General features: G+C 52.7%; 1 protein-coding gene across 9 annotated transcripts in view; it reads right to left on the reverse strand.

Moving 5' to 3' along the window:
- Window positions 1-20,539, reverse strand: part of TTC7B (tetratricopeptide repeat domain 7B) — a 255,906-nt gene that overhangs the window by 221,419 nt on the left and 13,948 nt on the right. For 5 of the 9 annotated variants that reach the window (XM_081510890.1, XM_081510884.1, XM_081510885.1 and 2 more), the window contains exons 2-3: window positions 11,929-12,083; window positions 7,076-7,244 (exon numbers count right to left, since the gene is read on the reverse strand). Coding sequence is in view for 6 of the 9 variants with exons in the window: in XM_081510884.1 (XP_081367010.1) it covers window positions 7,076-7,244; window positions 11,929-12,083 (324 nt within the window). In the remaining 3 variants the exon portion in view is untranslated. Of the gene's footprint in view, window positions 1-3,215; window positions 3,394-7,075; window positions 7,245-11,928; window positions 12,084-20,539 lie in introns of those variants that run through there. The other 4 variants (XM_081510892.1, XM_081510887.1, XM_081510886.1 and 1 more) reach the window with 2 other exon arrangements.

Genomic DNA, 20,539 nt, shown 5'->3' on the forward strand with positions numbered 1-20,539 from the left:
ACAGTGACTGTCACAGAGCAGTCGCCTGCAAAGTATTAAGTCACTGAATCGTGTCTGACTCTTTGTGACCCCGTGGACTGTAGCCCGCCAGGCTCCTCTGTCCATGGGATTCTCCAAGCACGGATACTGGAGTGGGTTGCCATGCCCTCCTCCAGGAGATCTGCCCGACCCAGGGACTGAACCCAGGTCTCCCGCATTGCAGGCGGATTCTCTACCATCTGAGCCCCCAGGGGAGCCCGTGACACCTGGCTCCCCCCCCAGTTGTCGCGTCCCCTCTTCCCCTGTAGGGATCGCCTCCAGGAGACAACGCCATAAGGAGCCCGGCTCTTTGATGAGAAAGAGGCTCATCCTCAGAGGGGCTACTGCTGTGCTGCCTGGGGGACACCCCCTCACGTGCCCTGCAGGGCCCACCCTCTTCATCACAGCCTCCCTGAGGGTCCTGAGCTGCCTCCAGGGCATGCCACTGGCCACCGGAATGGCATCGAGGGTGCAAGGGTGACCCAGGCAGGGCCAACGGGACCCAGTGAGAGCCTGGCTGAGATTTCTGATACTTCCGCCCAAGAGAAACAGTCTGGAGCCTGAGAAGGGAAACAGCGTGAGGGAAGAGGTGCTGGGAAGTGGAGAGAAGGCAGCCCTGGCTTTGAGCCCCGAATCCAGCTGCCACCACAGTCAGACTGAGGTGGGTCTTCTTTCACCTGCAGCTGGAAGGCCCTGCCCTGCACTCTCGGCAGAACTTCACATGAGTCTGAAGCCTGGGTCTACCCTCTGCACATGTCTGCAGTGCGGCTCTGGCCTTCTGGGATGTTGTAGCTGCCAACTCAGGTTGGCGCTTCTGCCTCCAACCTCTCTATGAGCAAAGCACGCTCGCTCACTGGGTCTGCTGAGCAGCCGGCTGGGCAGACAGAGTGGGTGACACAGACCCCTGGCCTCCAGTCCAGCCCCTCCTCACCGCCTGTCCCAGCAGCTGTCCCATCGCTCTTCCCTGATGGCTCAGACGGTAGAGTCTGCCTGCAATGCGGGAGACCCGGATTCAACCCCTGGGTGGGGAAGATCCCCTGGAGAAGGAAATGATAGCCCACTCCAGTATTCCTGCCTGGAGAATCCCATGGACAGAGGAGCCTGGTGGGCTCAGTCCACGGGGTCGCAGGGAGTCAGACATGACTGAGTGACTTTCCACGTTTAAAGGTTTGTGTTGACAGCCCTGGGCACTGCCCCCGACAGGAAGCACCTTCTTTCCGTCTTGACGCCGCATCCCAGGATGGGGTGCTCAGCCTACAGAGGGCCCATCTCACGTGAGGAAGGGGTAACATTCCCAAGGGGGTGGTGCTATTGTTCAGCCACTGAGTTGTGTCCGACTCTTTGCGACCCCATGGACTGGGAAATGCCAGGCTTCCCTGTCCTTCACTGTCTCCCAGAGTTTGCTCAAATTCATGCCCACTGAGTCGGTGATGCCATCCAACCATCTCATCCTCTGCCGCCTCCTTCTCTTTCTGCCTTCAGTCTTTCCCAGCATCAGGGTCTTTTCCAAGGGGAGGCTGGTCTATAATTCTGTTACCACCTCCACAAAGCTGTGCTCATCACACTGCACTTCTGCGAAGCAAGAGGCCCACGAGGTCTGCAGACTCTAGAGGAGGCAAGGCCTCTGCCCAGGAGGGGAGGTCTAGTGTGAAGGGACACGCCCTCCTCCTGGGGGCCCAGCAGAGACAGCTTCTCCACCTCTGCAGTCTCTTATCAGCCAGCGTGTTCAGCACGTCCCTTCTGAAGACAGCTATCTGGGAATGCGGTAAACTGTTCTTGGCTCTTAAAGGAAGGCTGCTTGAATCAAACGATCCATCCCCATGTGAATGGCCCTTTGTGATAAAACCACGAATGTGGGTGCAGCTCTAAAGACCTCTAACCTTCCGGGTCAGCCCTGAGCGAGACTGGTGACGTGCAGCAGGAACTCTGTCTTGGCCCCCCTATCAAGCAGTTCTGTTAGGTGCCCGCTCCCTGTGTCCCAGGCCCCTGGCACCCGCCGCCCTCAGACGCCATCAGCAGTTTTTCCTCCCTAAGCACCGCTCCAGGCCTCCAGACTCACTTGCTCTCCCACATCCTGAGCCAAACCCTCGGCCACACAAAACAGATACCCTACAGCACCTCTCCCCTCTTCCACAGCTGGATGTTCCCGGAGGCTGCTGAAGAGATCTGTCCATTTGGGTTTAAACTAAGGGGATACAGAAGAACAAAAATAGCTAATCTTTGTTGATCTGCCAGGCACGATGCTAAATGCTTTACACGTGTTCACTCATTCCCTACAACAACCCTATAATGTAGAAACCATTATCAACTCCATTTTATAGATGAAAAAAAAAGAGCCCCAGTGAGGTGAAAGTAATTTGCTCAAGACCCTAAAGCTAGTAAGTGACAAAGCTAGAGATCAAACCTGGAAGTCTGCCTCCAAAACCTCAAACTCTGAGCCAGCGTGTCAGAGGAACAATTTCAAACCCAGGAACAAAGGAGGCACAAAGAAAGCAGAGGAGACCCCACGTAGCTCCCAGCACTGTAACCGCATTCTCCACCTGGGCACTGGTGGCTCAGGGGTAAAGAACCCACCTGCCAATGCAGGAGACCCAGGTTCAATCCCTGGGTCGGGAAGATCCCCTGGAGAAGGAAATGGCAACCCACTGCAGTCTTCGGGCCTGGAGAACCCCACGGACAGTCCATGGGGTCACGACGAGTCAGACACGACTGAGTGACTAAACAACCACCACCGCCTTGCCACAGACCTTACACAGCCGGACAAGCTTTCCTACCGAGAAACACCTCCCCTCCTGGCCCTGCCTGTGTGTCCTCAGGTGAGCGAGTCCCTTGCCCTCTCTGGCACGGTCTCCCCCACTGGAAAGTAAGACGTTTGTATGAGAGACAGCTGTGAAGGCCCCTTTTGTATCTGGGGGTCATTCCTTCTCTGCTTCGGTACTATGCTATCTGAAAAGAAGCTGAACCCCACGCGGCTGTTTCCAGACTCCCAGGCTCCCTCCACGGGGGCACCAGTGCCCAGACTCACGTCCTGTGCGCCCGCTTTTGTTCACTCAGCACAGGCTCCTGTCTGCACCCTCCTGCAGGTCCTGCCTGCGTCAGAGACCAGCTCTGACGGACACACCCAACGAGAAGCTTGCACGTCCCTGGTCTCTCTCTCCCAAGCGCCTGGTGGCTGTGGCTCTGTGGGAGCTTCTCACCGCCGGACGGACGGGTGTCACTCCTGCTCCCCCAGACGGCTCTCTCCTTTCCGCGCTCCAGGGCTGCCACGGGCCGCCGCCCCGCTGGGGTTGTCAGTCGCCCAGACGAGGATGCGCCCTAGGCGAGCGGGGGGAACAGCCGCCCACCAGCCCTGAGCAGGCGCTCCCCCGCAGGGCTGTCAGGGCCGCCCTCACACTGGAGCCGATGCACCTGTGGTCCCTATCACAGCAGAGCGTGTGCCTCGGCTACTGATAGAGGCCATCTCTCGAACACAAGCTACTTACAGCCCCCGCTGTCCTAGCTGCAGAAAGTTAGCCGATGTCCAGCAGATCTAAGTCCCAAAATAGAGGGTGGCCACGCGTTCACTGTTCCCAAGCCTCCCCACTTGGCAAAAGAACGTCTGTGGCCACCTGGTGTCTTGGAGATTTCACGTGGCACCTCAATCTGTACTCAGAGCAAGGACCTCTACTCACTTGATTAACCCACTTCTACCAGAAGCTGAAGAGTTCCTGCATGCCTCTCATTCTCATTCTCCATTTGTCTTCTGAGGTTTAAGAGAAAGGGGGAAGGAGTTGGGGGGGGAGGGGAGCTGAGATCCACGTGGCGGCTCCCTGATCATGGAAATGAAGTGAACTGTATAACCTTCGGGGAAGGATCCACACCAGGCTCTGTCAGTGTGATGCCGGCATGCTCTTACAGGCATTCCTCATGATGGGCAGCGACTGAGTCTGAATGACCGAAATGTGCTCACTGTGTTAGCACTGGGCAGAGAAAACGCGTCTGACCGTCAGAGCAAGGAGCAGAGGCGCCCAGAATCACCTAAATTACATGATGGGCATCCTGCCCAGTAGAAATCTGAGCAAGGGACCTTCCATCAGTCTCAGTCAATAATTAAGCATCAGCTATGCACCAGGGTACTCCCTGGCGGCTCAGATGGTAAAGAATCTGCCTGCAACGCAGGATCCCTGGTTCGACCCCTGGTTGGGGAAGATTCCCTGGAGAAGGGAATGACTATTCACTCCAGCATTCTTGCCTGGAGAATCCCATGGACAGAGGAGCCTGGTGGGTGGTCTGTGCCACCAGGACAGTCCATGGGTTGCAAAGAGCTGGACATGACTGAGCAAATAACACTTTCACGTTCAAAGCACTACGCACCAGACACCGTGCTAGGTTCTGAGGATGGCATTCGAGCAAAACATTTCTTCCTCGAGTGGAATTTACAGACTGGCGGGAGGAAAGGGTCTGATAACAGTACAGCTGGTTCCAATATGATGTTCAGGTGATTCCAACCTCCTGTGCTACGATACTGTCAAATGCGGTGGACTCTGAATGGCTGAGCGCTGGAGGGTCTCAGAGAAGACAGGGAGAGTGAGCCTGCAGGCTGGGGCTTATAGGCAGGAGCCTGAGACAGGGTGAGCAGCTGCGGGGGGACCCGAGGGGGGCGCCGGGAGGAGGGGCATGGGTGCAAACCAGGGGGTTCTCCAGGGACCTGCACGCTTTCTGCCTGTGGAAACCTTACTGGCCCGAGCACACTCCCACCCACACGCCAGCAGAACAGGGTGGTTGAGAACATGGACTCTGGAGCTGAGCACCCCGGACCCCCCTCCCGACACTCAGCAGAGGAGCAGGGGCCCGAGGCTGAGTCCCGGCTGCAGGGCCCCAGGCAGCGTGTCCAACCTCCCTGGGCCTCAGTGTGCTCACCTGTGAAATGGAAAGAAGAGTCATGTCCAGCTCACAGCGTGGTGGTGAGGCTTGGCTGAGACGCCCAAATTAGGGCCACAGCGCTCGGCACACAGTCGGCACCAGTATCATTCCTAGTGACCTCACCCCATCGTGTTTCCTTCGTCTGTAAATTAGGGGTTTGGAGGATTAACTCACCTCCCAGAGGAGGTGCTTGTAAGTGAACAGTGTTGGTTTCTGATCCCTGACGAGCCAAGGCTAACATTACCCAGTCAAGGGAAACCGCTCCCGGCCACAGCTGCCAGAGCAGATGTGGACGTTCAGGGACATTCCCGGCTCTGGCTGAGACCCTGGGTCGAGTCAGACCTCAGGGGCCCCTGGAAAAGTGGAGGTGACCTGTGAAAGTATGCGGCTCAGTCCACGCGCACGGCAGCCTGCAGGTGGCAGAGGGAGGGGCGTGGGCTGGTGCCCGCCCACCCGAGGGGCACCTGCCCGGGACTCCAGCCCAGGCTCACTCTGGTGAAGGGAGGGACAGTGCCTCCCTCCTCCTGCGAGCCAGCCAGCATGTCCCCGGAGTTGTGCTGGGGCCTGCCGCCATCACACACCACCCAGGGCCAGTCTCGAACTGCGGCCCTCCTTGCCTGCTTGGGTGGCAGCCGTGAGACTAAGCTACCAGCACAGTCTGCCCCACCAGGCTGAGGCAGAGCCCAATTCCGGACCCGAGCTTTCAGTGCTAAAGCAGGCCTCAGAGCCCCGCTGTCCCCAGCGGGCAAACCAGCCCCTGGGTAGAAGCCCCCAGGCCCCAGGCCAGTCAGGTGACTGGGAACCGTCCGGTGGCCCTTGCTCTTCCTGCAGAGTACTGATCCTGGTCCCAGATCACACACACACACACAGCTCCCACGGGCCCGGGGCGTGTGAGGTGCTGGGTGAGCACCAGAGGAGGGCAGTCGTGTGGTGCAGACCCTCAGAACCGCTGAGATGGCCTCGCAGGACAGTCAGCCCCAGCACCCGTCGGAGTGATGGCCCACAGGGACGCGGAGAAGATTAATCAGAGGAACGTAAACATGCTGGAGCAAGGTTCCCCAGGGAACAGGGTGAATATGCTGCCTGGTCACACAGCTCTCAAGCGGGCACACTGCGGCTGGGTCTTTGTTCAGCACCGCACCAGGCAACCGAGGCAGACCGCAGCTGCACACAAAGGCCAGCTCACTGCTGTTCGAGAGGGGGAGGCCGCCTGGGACCCGGGCCTCTGTGTGGCCACAGTATGGCAGGAAGGGGAGGGGCAGCTTCAGAGGATCTCCTTCTTATTGAGGCCTTTAGAGGGCCACTAAGTGTGCCTCTTCCTCCAGGAAGCCTTCCTGGCCCTGCTGGCCCACAGTCATCTCTCCTTTGAAAAGCTGTTACCCAGGCCTGGCTTTTCCCATTTGCTGTTTTGTTTGGGGCTAACATTTCAAAATATCATTTAGTAAGTGCTTTACATATATGATGTGACTTTGTCCTCAGAACTCTATGAACTGGTTGTGATTATACCCATTTCACAGATGAGGAAGTGACAACTTGGAAAGGTCAGATAGCATGCGTGTCCTGCCTTCTTATCATTGTCTTCCCCATGGGACTGAGCTCCCTCAGATTAGACTACAAAGTCCTCTGTGGCAAACAGGGCAGCACTTCCCTCTTCTATGCCCTGAGCCGCTAAGCCCCCAGATAAACACTAACTACTGAGGCTTAATTAACCCAACAAGCTGAGTCACTTCAGTTGTGTCGGACTCTTTGCGACTGTATGGACTGTAGCCCGCCAGGCTCCTCTGTCCATGGAATTCCCCAGGCAAGAAGACTGGAGTGGGTAGCCGTGCCCTCCTCCAGGGGATCTTCCCAACCAGGGATCGAGTCCAGGTCTCCCGCATTAGGAGGATTCTTTACCAGCTGAGCCACCAAGAACGGTCCCTGCTTAAGTTGCAGATTAATTATCAGGAAACTTGACTGAACTATTTCTCCTGCAAGGCCGGCTGAGGAGCTGCGGTTCTGAGGAAACGCCACGTCACCGGGCTTAGGATGACCCAGAGCCTGCGGCGGGGCAACCCCAGCTGCCTCGCCAGGAGCGGCCGGGGATGACGCCCGCCGAGGGCACGGGTCACACCGCGGGCCGCGGGGAGGCCCCGGGAGGGCGGCGCGGCCTCACCTTTGGTGGCGTAGGCGTCGGCGGCCATGCGCAGGCGGTACGGGGGCACGCCCGTCAGCGGCCAGTCCTCCAGGCCCACCCGGGCGTAGAGGCTGAGCGCGCCGTCATAGTCTCCTTCCACGTAGTGCAGCTTGGCCAGGACCAGACTGGACTCCTGGAGAAATTCTGACTGGAGGGAAGAGAGAGAAAAGAAACACTGTCCTCAGATATCCGCCCGACACGCCCGTCGGCCCTGCGGCTCTCCACACCACGACGGCCGTGGGAGCCTCCCGGCCGCGCCGTCCCCAGGGCCCCGCGGCGGGAACGGCGCACCTGGCCCAGCGACTGACGGGGGAGGCAGACGGTGGTCCCCGCACCGCCTGGAATATCACTCCGCCCTCATCAGGAACGGAGGCTGGCCCCTGCCGCCGCACAGGCAGTCCTCAAAAACATGACGCCGGGTGAAAGCGCCAGTCACACGGGCTGCAGATACTGGCCAGAGGGGTCAGGTCTACCGAGGCGGAAAGCAGACAAGTGCCGCCTAGGGCTGGGAGGGTGGGGGCAGAGGCAGTGACTGCCGATGGTCACAGGCTCATTTCTGGGGTGATGAAAATGTTCTAGAATTGAGGTAATATTTGCACAGCTCTGTGACTCTACTGTGAAAGTGAAGTGAAAGTCACTCAGTCGTGTCCCACTCTCTGAGACCCCATAGCCTATATAGTCCATGGAAGTCTCCAGGACAGAATACTGGAGTGGGTAGCCTTTCCCTTCTCCAGGGGATCTTCCCAACCCAGGTCTCCCGCACTGCGGGCAGATTCTTTACCAGCTGAGCCACCAGGGAAGCCCAAGAATACTGAAGTGGGTAGCCTATCCCTTCTCTAGCGGATCTTCCCGGCCAGGAATCGAACTAGGGTCTCCTGCATTGCAGGCGGATTCTTTTTAGTGACTCTGCTAAAAACCATTATATTGTACACTTTATTTTTTTTGGAATAGTAGAAGATGTTAATCAGTTTTCACAATCAATACCCAGACAAAAAAGTAAAAGGATCATTACAATTGCAAGCCATAATGCAAACATGATTAACCTAACAATATAAAATAATCACATACAGTTTGGGGTGTTAAGCAGAGTGATGTGGTAAGTGGAGGTGCATGCATGCAGATGTTCTCATCTGCCCAGCCAGTCTCTGTCTTTTGGTTCATGCATTTAATCCATTTACATTTAAGGTAATTATTGATATGTATGATCCTATTACCATTTTCTTAATTTTGGGGGTTTATGTAGGTCTTTTCCTTCTCTCGTGTATCCTGCTTAGAGAAGTTTCTTTAGCATTTGTTGTAAAGCTGATTTGGTGGTGCTGAATTCTCTTAACTTTTGCTTGTCTCTAAAGCTTCTGATTTCTCCGTCAAATCTGAACAAGAATTCTCTGGCATGTGAATTATGTTTCAACAAAGCTGCTGTAAAACAGACTCCCCTCAGGCCTCAGGCTTGGGCCAAGGATGGAAGGAGCATGTTAGGAACAAACACACAAGCACTTGTCTCAACAAAGGGGGCTCCGTGGACATCCTGGTGGGTTGAGCCCACGGCACTGGGGCTGTGCCACAGACTGTAACCCACACAACCCAAGGAGAGAGGCTTTCTAAACTGGTGTAAGAACCGGACTTTCTCTCTTTCCAGGGACAAGCTTTTCTCGCTGAGCCATCCCAACTGGTTATGGGGACTGACCAGGTCCCTCCCAGAGGGTCCATGTCTCAGCTGGTTATGGGGACTGAGCAGGCCCCTCCCAGAGGGTCCATGTCCCAGCTGGTTATGGGGACTGACCAGGTCCTTCCCAGAGGGTGCACATTCGAACTGCCCTCTGATGGGCTTGTCCTCCTCCCCATTGGAGAGGCTAGCTTCCCTGCCCACACATGTGCCAGCCTCATCCTGGGCCCTTCCCCACCCCCACTTATCCCTGGGGAGAGGAGAGGTGACCCAGCCATCTATGTAAGGAAACAGATCTATCACCCTCTCCTAGGCATCCTCCTTGGAAGCCCAGCCACACAGGCTGCAGTCTTCAGCTGACGGACGCAGACCACAAAGCAGCGCTATCCTGTAATCTATGGCTGCGATGGGGTGGGGGGTACACAGGTCACTGGCCAGAGCGTGGCGAAGCCAGGGGGTCAGTTTCCAGGCAGTCCTTGAAAGGGTGCAGGGCAGACAGGCTGAAGGGCGCAAAGGGGTTTTACGAGTGGCCCAAGCGAGTGACACTGATGCACGGCATCAGAATTATATTTGGAAACAGAAAGAAATCAAAGCAGACTAGAGAAAACAGAAAAAGAGCTATGGGAAAAAAGCATCCACTGCAGGGTTCTCCAGCAGGAGAGGGGTCAGGGCAGCCCTGGGTACAGTGGAAAGGCTTCCCAGGGGTTCTGCCGTGTCCTCTCTCTCTCCCTGGAACTGAGAACGGCAGGCTAGAAAGCAAACTGGAGGGGGAAGGGGAGGGGAATTACTGTCTGCCGGGTACAGAGTTTCAGCTTGTGATGATGAAAAGGTTCCAAGGATGAGTGGTGGTAATGAGAATATGAATGCACTTAAAACCACTGAACTGGGACATCCCTGGTGGTCCAGTGGTTAAGACTTTGCCCTGCAGTGCAGGGGGCGCAGGTTCCATCCTTGGTCGGGGAGCTAAGCCCCACTTGCCTGGCGGCCAAAAACGAAAACATGAAACGGAAACAATACTGCAACAAATTCAATAAAGACTTTAAAAGTGGTCCACATCAAAAAAAAATCCTTAACAAAATAAAAAATGAAGCCAGCGAACTATATGCTAAAAAATGGTTATAATGGTAAATTTTATGTTATGAAAAAAAGTTAGAAAAAAAGTTTTAAAAATTAAACCTGAAAAAAATTCTCCATTTGAAAAATAATAACAAACTTGAAGACCAGATGGCAAATATGCAGGAGCTTGAAGAAAATTCCCAGGGATCGAGGCGCAGGACGAAGGCTCAGCCTGGAGAGGCTCGCTGTGTGAGCGTGGGGAGGAGACAGCCCGGCCCGGTGGAGGGATCAGGGAGGAGCCCCAGCCTCGGGCTCCACAGCCCAGCGCCCAGCGCAGGGCGAGCGCAGCTTTCTCAACCTGAATCAGAGGCCAGGCCCCCGGCTGCTCTTCAGACTCTTTTTGCCCCCACACTGCCCCCTGCTCTGGTCTCTCCAGCCTCGGTTCACTTGTGTTTGGTGGGAACCTATGAGGTCGCTGGATGGCATCACTGATTCAGTGGACGTGAACGTGGGCAAACTCTGGGAAGTAAGGAAGGACAAGGAGGCCTGGTGTGCTGCAGTCCACGGGGTTGCAAAGAGTTGGACATGACTGAGCCACTGAACAAGAACGAGTCTGCACAGGGCTCTCCTCAGCTCCCAGGCAGGAGACCCCGGCCCTTGAGGTCAAGCGGAGGGGAAATTTCACATAGGCCAGTGGCAGTGGGGTGGTGTGCCCACGGAGCAGCAAGACGGCCCTGGAGCATCTGGACAAGGCTCTCGTGCTCACGCGCAGCCGTGTCGGGCTCTTTGCGACCCTTGGACTGTAGCCCGTGGGGTTTTCCCTGCACAGTTTCCTCTGTCCCTGGGATTTTCCCACCTAGAATACTGCAGTGGGGGGCCATTTCCTGCTCCAGGGGGATCTTCCTGACCCAGAGATCGAACCTGTGTTTTCTGTGTCTCCTGCGTGGCAGGCAGATTCTTTACCTGCTGAGCCATTGGGGAAGCCCCCCTTTTGGCAATGGGAGAAAAATTCTATAGGCAGAACCAGGAAAATAGCAAAAGCTGACATGTATCTAGAGCTATTCAATTGTGAAAGAATTTGTACACCTGAAACTCAAAACAACTTGAGCTAAGTAGGCTTACAGGAGAGAAATGTGAAGCTCACAGAGGTTAAACAACTTCCCAAGAGCACACAGCTTAAGACTCTACTGTGGAAAGCAAACTCAGAAATCTAAGTTGAAATTTAATATTCTTGCTACCTCACTGGATTGAGAGGGATGAAGAGGACCTGGTGAAACAAAAAGTTAATTTTTCCAGACGAAATGAGGGGTATTTGAAGTGGGACGGAACCTAGTCAGGGGCCTGGCCTGGAGCAGTGACCCCCACCCCTCCCGCAGCAGCAGGCACACCCTCCACTCCTGGAGGACACTTGAGTGCCTGCACCGCTTGCCTCTAACTAGACCCACCAGAGTCACCAGACCCACCTTCGTGAAGAGCAACTGACATGGAGACAAGTGTCCCTAAGTCTGAAGGAAAGTGCAAGAAGGGAGGAAGGAAGAAGGAAAGAAGTCAGAGATGTAAACTCGCTGCGCCACAGGCTGGGCTGGGGAAGGGGGTCGGGGGTGAGGCGAGATGAAAGGCTTCCAGCAGGAGAGCCTCGTGAGAGGGCTGGGAGAGGGGAACGCAGACGAGACCCAGAAACAGGGCGGCTGAGCACAGGGCAGCCCCTCAAGCACTAGCGCCCTTGCGCGGGCAGAGGGGGCTCCCGCCCAGTCCCCCCACAGCTCGGCCCGCAGGCCCGGGACGCTCCGCTGCAGACTTCGGGCGGGAATCGTCCGCTAAGTGACCCCGGGACTAGCTCCTCCGCTTTCGGTGGGACAAAGCCAGGCTGAGCTCCGGGCCACACCCGACAGCTTTATTCCAGGCCCCTGGGGAGAGCAGTGCCATTTTTCTGGAGAACGTGGCGTCAGAGGCTCTCCTGGGAGAGAAGCTGCTCGTCTGGAAGCCCCGCGCCGAGTCCCCTCCGGGGAAGAGAAGCAGGGCGGGGTGGAGCGGCTCCCACGCCGGGGGTGGGGCGCCTTCTCCGGCCACAGGCCCCTCCCCGCCCCTGGCCCCCCACCCCCGGTCCCGGTACCTTGAGGTTCCCTCGGTCCAGGGCGGCGGTCAGATGCTTGCGGACCTCGGTCAGCTGGGGCCGGGGGCCTCGGGGGCTGGCGCCCTGCCGCAGGGGGTGTTCCTTCAGGTACTGCTCCAGCTTGGCCTCCCCAAGGAGGAGCTCTGCCATGTCATCTAGGAAGAACACAGGGAGACGCTAAATGGGGCTAGGCGTGGTCTGCGTGCTGGGAAGCCTCAGGGACCATCTCACAGTGAGTCGTCTTAACTAGTAAAGAAGGTGCCAGAGGATGGCAGCTCAAGCACTCAGTCCTCGTCTCATATTTACTGAACTAGAAAGATTTGCTGTTGTTGCCCAGTCGCTCAGTTGTGTCTGACTCTTTGTGACCCCATGGACTGTAGCATGCCAGGCCTCCCTGTCCATCACCATCTCCGGGAGTTTGCTCAGACTCATGCCCATCGAGTCCGTGATGCCATCCAACCAAAAGACAGATACAAGTTAACATGGAGAGAGCTCAAGATCAGTAGGAAACACAAAGTTGTCTTGTGATTTGTTCAGTACGATCTTACCAAGACACACAAGACCAAGTACTCTGTATTTTCCAAAGACAATGCCGTGAAATCTTCTAGCTCTTTTGTGGTCTATAGCCTTATACGGGGACGTGAGCTGGTAGAATGTCTTGTGTACGCAAGATTCTTAAAACGAGTTTGTATGAAAATGACCTGAACACATGCAGTCTGTGTCTGCCGAAAAGTCAAAGCTCTACGGACATGATATCTGGGGATGTTTGTATGAAGGTTCTCCTCCAAGAGTGTATTCCTTACACTTCTAACTTTGTTAATGTCGCTGTTGGTATGTTAATTAAAATAAAAAGCTCACTCTGAGAGCAGCTCTTTGGAATCCACACATCCAGATTGTTCTGAGAACGCCCAGAACAATTCATACCCCAGCCTGATATTTTTTTCTGCGATGGAACAGAACATAATTGTATTAAAATATAAATGCGGTTTTTAAAGGCCTAGGAAAATATGCCTCAAGCTCAAACCCATGGCAGTAGTTCTCTTTCACGGATCACAGCCGTTGTGGCAAAGGGGCTTATGTAACTCATGAAGCTATGAGCCATGCCATACAGGGTTACCTAACACAGACAGGTCATAGTGGACAGTTCTGAGAAAATGTGGTCCGTGAAGGAGGGAATGGCAAACCACTCCAGCATTCCTGCCTCGAGAACCTCATGAACAATGTGAAAAAGCAAAAAGATATGACACCCGGAAGATGAGCCCCCAGGTCAGAAGGTGTCCAACACGCTCCAGGGGAAGAGTGGAGAAAAAGTCTCAGAAAAGAATGAAGCGGCTCGGCCACAGCAGGAACGACGCCCAGTTGTGGATGTGTCTGCTGGTGAAACTAAAGTCCAGTGCTGTAAAGAACAATACTGCATAGGAACCTGGAATGTTAGGTCCATGAATCAAGGTAAATCGGACATGGTCAAGCAGGAGATGACAAGAGTGAACGTAGACATCTTAGGAATAAGTGAACTAAGATGGACAGGAATGGGCTAATGTAATTCAGATGACCACTATATCTACTACCATGGGCAAGAGTCCCTTGGAAGAAATGCAGTAGCCCTTTTAGTCAACAACACTCTGAAATGCAGTACTTGGGTGCAATCTCAAAAACGACAGAACGATCTTGGTTTGTTTCCAAGGCACATCATTCAACATCACGGTAATCCAAGTGTAAGGCCCAACCACTAATGCCAAAGAAGCTGAAATTGACCAGTACTATGAAGACCTACAAGACCTTCTAGAACTAACACCAAAGAAAAGATGTCCTTTTCGTCATAGGGGACTGGAATGCAAAAGTAGGAAGTCAAGAGATACCTGGAGTAACAGGCAAGCCTGGCCTTGGAGTACAGAATGAAGCAGGGCAAAGGCTAACCGAGTTTTGTCAAGAGAACTCACTGGTCATAGCAAACACATTTTTCCAACAACACAAAAGACTCTACACATGGACATCACCAGATGGTCAATACTGAAATCAGATTGATTACATTCTTTGCAGCTGAAGATGGAGAAGCTCTGTACAGTCAGCAAAAACAAGACCTGGAACTGACTGTGGCTCGGATCATGAGTTCCATAATACAAAATTCAGGCTTAAAGTGAAGAAAGTAGGAAGACCATTAGGCCATTCATGTATGACCTAAATCAAATCCCTTATAATTATACAGTGGAGGTGATGAATATATTCAAGGGGTTAGATCTGGCAGACAGAGTACCTGAAGAACTATGCACAGAGGTTCATAATATTGTACCGGAGGCAGTGACCAAAACCATTCCAAAGAAAAACAAATCAGTTCAGTTCAGTTCAGTCGCTCAGTCGTGTACGACTCTTTGCGACCCCATGAATTGCAGCACACTAGGCCTCTCTGTCCATCATCAACTCCCGGAGTCTACCCAAACCCATGTCCATCGAGTCGGTGATGCCATCCAACCATCTCATCCTCTGTCGTCCCCTTCTCCTCCCGCCCCCAATCCTACCCAGCATTAGGGTCTTTTCCAATGAGTCAACCCTTCGCATGAGGTGGCCAAAGTATTGGAGTTTCAGCTTCAACATCAGACCTTCCAATGAACACCCAGGATTGATCTCTTTTAGGATGGACTGGTTGGATCTCCTTGCAGTCCAAGGGACTCTCAAGAGTCTTCTCCAACACCACAGTTCAAAAGCATCAATTCTTCGGCACTCAGCTTTCTTCACCATCCAACTCTCACATCCATACATGACCACTGGAAAAACCATAGCCTTGACTAGATGGACTTTTGTTGGCAAAGTAATGTCTCTGCTTTTAAATATGCTATTTAGGTTGGCCATAACCTTCCTTCCAAGAAGTAAGCGTGTTTTAATTTCATGGCTGCAGTCACCATCAGCAGTGATTCTGGAGCCCAAAAAAATAAAGTCTGACACTGTTTCCACTGTTTCCCCATCTATTTCCCATGAAGTGATGGGACCAGATGCCACGATCTTAGTTTTCTAAACGTTGAGCTTTAAGCCAACCTTTTCACCCTCCTCCTTCACCTTCATCAAGAGGCTCTTGAGTTCTTCTTCACTTTCTGCCATAAGGGTGGTGTCATCCACATATCTGAAGTTATGGATATTTCTCCCGGCAATCTTGATTCCAGCTTGTGTTTCTTCCAGCCCAGCGTTTCTCATGATGTACTCTGCATATAAGTTAAATAAGCAGGGTGACAATATACAGCCTTGACGTACTCCTTTTCCTATTTGGAACCAGTCTGTTGTTCCATGACCAGTTCTAACTGTTGCTTCCTGACCTGCATACAGGTTTCTCAAGAGACAGGCCAGATGGTCTAGTATTCCCATCTTTTTCAGAATTTTCCACAGTTTCTCGTGATCCACACAGTCAAAGGCTTTGGCATAGTCAATAAAGCAGAAATAGATGTTTTTCTGGAACTCTCTTACTTTTTCGATGATCCAGCGGATATTGGCAATTTGATCTCTGGTTCCTCTGCCTTTTCTAAAACCAGTTTGAACATCTGGAAGTTCACAGTTCACGTATTGCTGAAGCCTGGCTTGGAGAATTTTGAGCATTACTTTACTAGCATGTGAGATGAGTGCAATTGTGCGGTAGTTTGAGCATTCTTTGGCATTGCCTTTCTTTGGGATTGGAACGAAGACTGACCTCCTCCAGTCCTGTGGCCACTGCTGAGTTTTCCAAATTTGCTGGCATATCGAGTGCAGCACTTTCACAGCATCACCTTTGAGGATTTGAAATAGCTCAACTGGAATTCCATCACCTCCACTAGCTTTGTTCGTAGTGATGCTTTCTAAGGCCCACTTGACTTCACATTCCAGGATGTCTGGCTCTAGGTGAGTGATCACACCATCGTGATTATCTAGGTCGTGAAGATCTTTTTTGTACAGTTCTTCTGTGTATTCTTGCCACCTCTTCTTAATATCTTCTGCTTCTGTTAGGTCCATACCATTTCTGTCCTTTATCGAGCCCATCTTTGCATGAAGTGTTCCCTTGGTATCTCTAATTTTCTTGAAGAGATCTCTAGTCTTTCCCAATCTGTTGTTTTCCTCTATTTCTTTGCACTGATCGCTGAGGAAGGCTTTCTTATCTCTCCTTGCTATTCTTTGGAACTCTGCAATCAGATATTGAGGAAAGATATTCCTTTTCTCCTTTGCTTTTCGCTTCTCTTCTCTTCCCAGCTATCTGTAAGGCCTCCTCAGACAGCCATTTTGTTTTTTTGCATTTCTTTTCCATGGGGATTTTCTTGATCCCTGTCTCCTATACAATGTCACGAACCTCTGTCCATAGTTCATCAGGCACTCTGTCTGTCAGGTCTAGTCCCTTACATCTATTTGTCACTTCCACTGTATACTCATAAGGGATTTGATCTAGGTCATACCTGAATGGACTAGTGGTTTTCCCTACTTTCTTCAATTTAAGTCTGAATTTGGCAATAAGCAGTTCATGATCTGAGCCACAGTCTGCTCCTGGTCTTGTTTTTGCTGACTGTATAGAGCTTCTCCATCTTTGTCTGCAAAGAATATAATCAATCTGATTTCGGTGTTGACCATCTGGTGATGTCCACGTGTAGAGTCTTCTCTTGTGTTGTTGGAAGAGGGTGTTTGCTATGACCAGTGCGTTCTCGTGGCAAAACCCTATTAGCCTTTGCCCTGCTTCATTCTGTACTCCAAGGCCAAACTTGCCTGTTACGCCAGGTGTTTATTGACTTCCTACTTTTGCATTCCAGTCCCCTGTAATGAAAAGGACATCTTTTTTGGGTGTTAGTTCTAGAAAGTCTTATAGGTCTTCATAGAACCGTTCAACTTCAAGAAAAAGAAATGCAAGAAGGCAAAGTGGTTGTCTAAGGAGGGCTTACAAATAGCTATGAAAAGAGGAGCAAAAGGCAAAGGAAAAAGGGAAAGATACACCCCACTGAATGCAGAGTTCCAGAGAAAAACAAAGAAAGGTAAGAAAGCCTTCTTAGGTGAACAATGCAAAGAAGTGAAGGAAAATAGTAAGATGGGAAAGACTAGAGACCTCTTCAAGAAAATTAGAGATACCAAGGGAACATTTCATTCAAGGATGGGCTCAATAAAGGACAGAAATGGTATGGACCTAATACAAGCAGGAGAAATTAAGAAAAGAAGAAGGGGCAAGAATACACAGAACTGTACAAAAACGGCCTTAATGACCCCGATAACCACGATGGTGTGGTCACTCACCTAGAACCAGACATCCTGGAGTGTGAAGTCAAGTGGGCCTCAGGAAGCATTACCACAAACAAAGTTAGTGGAGGCAATGGAATTTCAGCTGAATTATCTAAAATCCTAAAAGATGATGCTATTAAAGTGATGCACTCAATATGTCAGCAAATTTGGAAAACTCAGCAGTGGCCACAGGACTGGAAAAGGTCCGTTTTCATCCCAATCCCAAAGAAAGGCAATGCCAAAGAATGCTCAAACTATTGTACAACTGTGCTGCTTTCACATGCTAGCAAGGTCATGCTCAAAATCCTTCAAGCCAGGCTTTAGCAAGGTATGAACCGAGAACTTCCAAATGTACAAGCTGGATTTAGAAAAGGCAGAGGAATCAGAGATTAAATTGCCAACATTTGTTGGATCACAGAGAAAGCAAAGGAATTCCAGAAAAACATCTACTTCTGCTTCATTGACTACACTATAGCCTTTGACTGTGTGGATCAGAACAAACTGTGGAAAATTCTTAAAGAGATGGGAATACCAGACCACCTAACCTGTCTCCTGAGAAATCTGTATGTGGGTCAAGAAACATCAGAGAGCCAGACATGGAACAACTGACTGGTTCCAAATTGAAAAGGAGTACATCAAGGCTGTATATCATCACCCTGTTTATTTAACATATGTTTGCAGGTACATCATGAGAAACACTGGGCTGGATGAAGCACAAGCTGGAATCAAGATTGCCAGGAGAAATACCAATAACCTCAGATATGCAGATGACACCACCCTTATGGCAGAAAGTGAAGAACAACTAAAGAGCCTCTTGATGAAAATGAAAGAGAGTGAAAAAGTTGGTTTAAAGCTCAATGTTCAGAACACTAAGATCATGGCATCTGGTCCCATCACTTTATGGGAAATAGATGGGGAAACAGTGGAAACAGTGGCTGACTTTATTTTGGGGCTCCAAAATCACTGCAGATGGTGACTGCAGCCACAAAATTAAAAGACACTTGCTCCTTAGAAAGAAAGCTACGACCATCCTAGACAGCGTATTGAAAAGCAGAGGTATTACTTTGCTGACAAAGGTCTGTCTAGTCAAAGCTGTGGTTTTTCCAGGAGTCATGTATGTGAGATGTGAGAGTTGGACCATAAAGAAGGCTGAGCACCGAAGAACTGATGCTTCAAATTATTATGCTAGAGAAGACTCTTGAGAGTCCCTTGGACTGCAAGGAGATCCAACCAGTCAATCCTACAATAAATCAACCCTGAATATACATTGGAAGGACTGATGCTGAAGCTGAAACTCCCAGTCGCGACCCAGAATCCTGCTCCGGAAAGACTTCTGCCTCCTCCCCCACCTGCCACTCACACCCTGGGCACCAGGCAGGGCAGCGGGACTCAACGTGGGCGGGGGCGTGCCCCCCGGGGGCGTGCTTCCGGGTGCGTGCTTCCGGGTGCGGAACCCAGGAGGGCGAGGTGACGAACAGCCTCGCCTCGGGCGCCCCCAGCCTGAAGCCCTGCTCCTCTGCTTCTCAGCTGTGCGGCACCGGACAGGTTATCAGCCTCTCTGAGCCTTCGTTTCCTCACCTTTGGCAACTGTGAGGACTAGAGATAATGTATGTGATGCATATAGTGCCAAGCAGTAACTAAGTGTCTGTTACTAGCTCTACTTTTTTTTCCATTTATTTAGGACTTACTATTTCCCAGAATGGTTACACTGGATCTACCGGGGCTGCAAAGCTCTCCGAGACACAGTCCCTGCGCTCAGGAGGCCCACGGTCCAAACGCCGGGCGTCTGCGTCGCCCTGGGTCCTACAGACGCCACCAGGACGCGGAGCCCGCCACCACCTCCGGCTCCAGCTGGGAGTCGGCTGAGAGGAGCAAGCAGCGACGTCCGAGGGCCCCCGAGTCCGTCTGTCCTGGAGCCAGGGTGCAAAGCCGGGCCTGCTGGGTCTCCCGGCACAAACCAAGCAGATGTTGGCTTCAGGCGCGGGGGCCCGGCTTCCCCCCCAGCCCTGGCCGAGCGGGGACAGGAGTTTCCAGGTTCTCTCCTGCTCCCCCGGGGAGTCTCAGATGACCAAGGGGAGGAGGCTCGGGGGCCAGGAGTTCGGTTCACCCTTCCTGCGGGCGGTTTGAGGGCTTTGAGGAGGCAGAAACCAGCTCCCCAGCTCCCCAGGGACCTAAACAGAGAAGAAGCCTGAAGCCAAACAGAGGCCATTACCCAGGGCCCTCACCAGGAAAAGCCTAGGGAATTGGCCCGGTGGGGTTCAGCACTGGCGGCCTCAGCCCCGGCCCCCACCCCAGGAGCCACGGAAGCCCTGCCCCTTCCTCACAGCTTCCCCTTGCTGGGGGAACAGCTGCACCCAGAGATTTGATCCGATGGGGAAGAAAAGGCATCAGCTTTCCACTCTGCTCCAGGAAGCACTTGATATCAACACAAAAAATCTCACCTGCTCCGTTTCTATGTCAATAGAAACGGATTAGGCCTATTCAAACTATCCCCACTGTGACTCTGGTCCAAGAGGAAAAACAAACTCTACTGAAGGAGGAACTGGTTTGTCCCCTTAGTTTCTCGGCAAAGACGGCCAAGCTCTCCACCGATGAGTCTCCGTGCGACCTCAGTGAACTCCAGCCCCTCTCAGTGGCCTCCTGTAAACTACAGGGACCTTACCGCTCGCACCATCTGTGATCCCCCTGCCTCCCAAAGCCTGTTAACAGGAAACAGACCATCAGACGGTGCTGGAAGGGGTAGAAACTGATGCGAGTGTCTGCAGAGAGCAATTCAGCAACACCTACGACACCCGCAAAACAATGTACGTTCCTGCACCATCCGACCCAGAAACTCAGGCTTTAGAAACTCTCCCGCAGATGCACGCACTCTTGAGCACAAAGAGGTCCGTGTAAGAACACTTACTACAGGCGGCCTTAAGCAAAGGACGGAAGTGACAGGGGTCCTGTTAAATGAACGGTGGTGGCCCCCAGGCATCCAGTAAACAAAGGGAACAGATGCAAAGGAGGCTTGGAGGTAGCATGATTGCACAAACAGCCCCAGGTCCTTCCTCACGCCTACCTGAATCTGCACACTGCAGGGCCTTTCCCGTGGACCCTGGGCATGGCCACGTGACTGGACCCTGGGCATGGCCACGTGACTTGCTCCAATTGATATGACAGGAGCAACTGTGATGCACAGAAACTCGAAAAGGGGCTTCCTCCCTTCCACCTCCATTTGCTGCAACGCAACCACCGGGAGAATGTACTTGGCTGGTCTGGACCCAGGAGGCTGCAAGGCCACTTGCAACAGAGCTGAGCTGTCTCAGGTGAGCCTCAGCCACAGAAGAGAGCCCGGCCACAGGCAACGGCGTCCCTGAGCTGGCACCCAGCCGCTGAGGCAGGAGCAAGCTTTGGC

Source organism: Giraffa tippelskirchi, chromosome 7, assembly GCF_054371585.1.
Source record: "Giraffa tippelskirchi isolate mGirTip1 chromosome 7, T2T-mGirTip1v1.2.pri, whole genome shotgun sequence".
In the NCBI taxonomy this organism is placed as follows: Eukaryota; Metazoa; Chordata; class Mammalia; order Artiodactyla; family Giraffidae; genus Giraffa; species Giraffa tippelskirchi.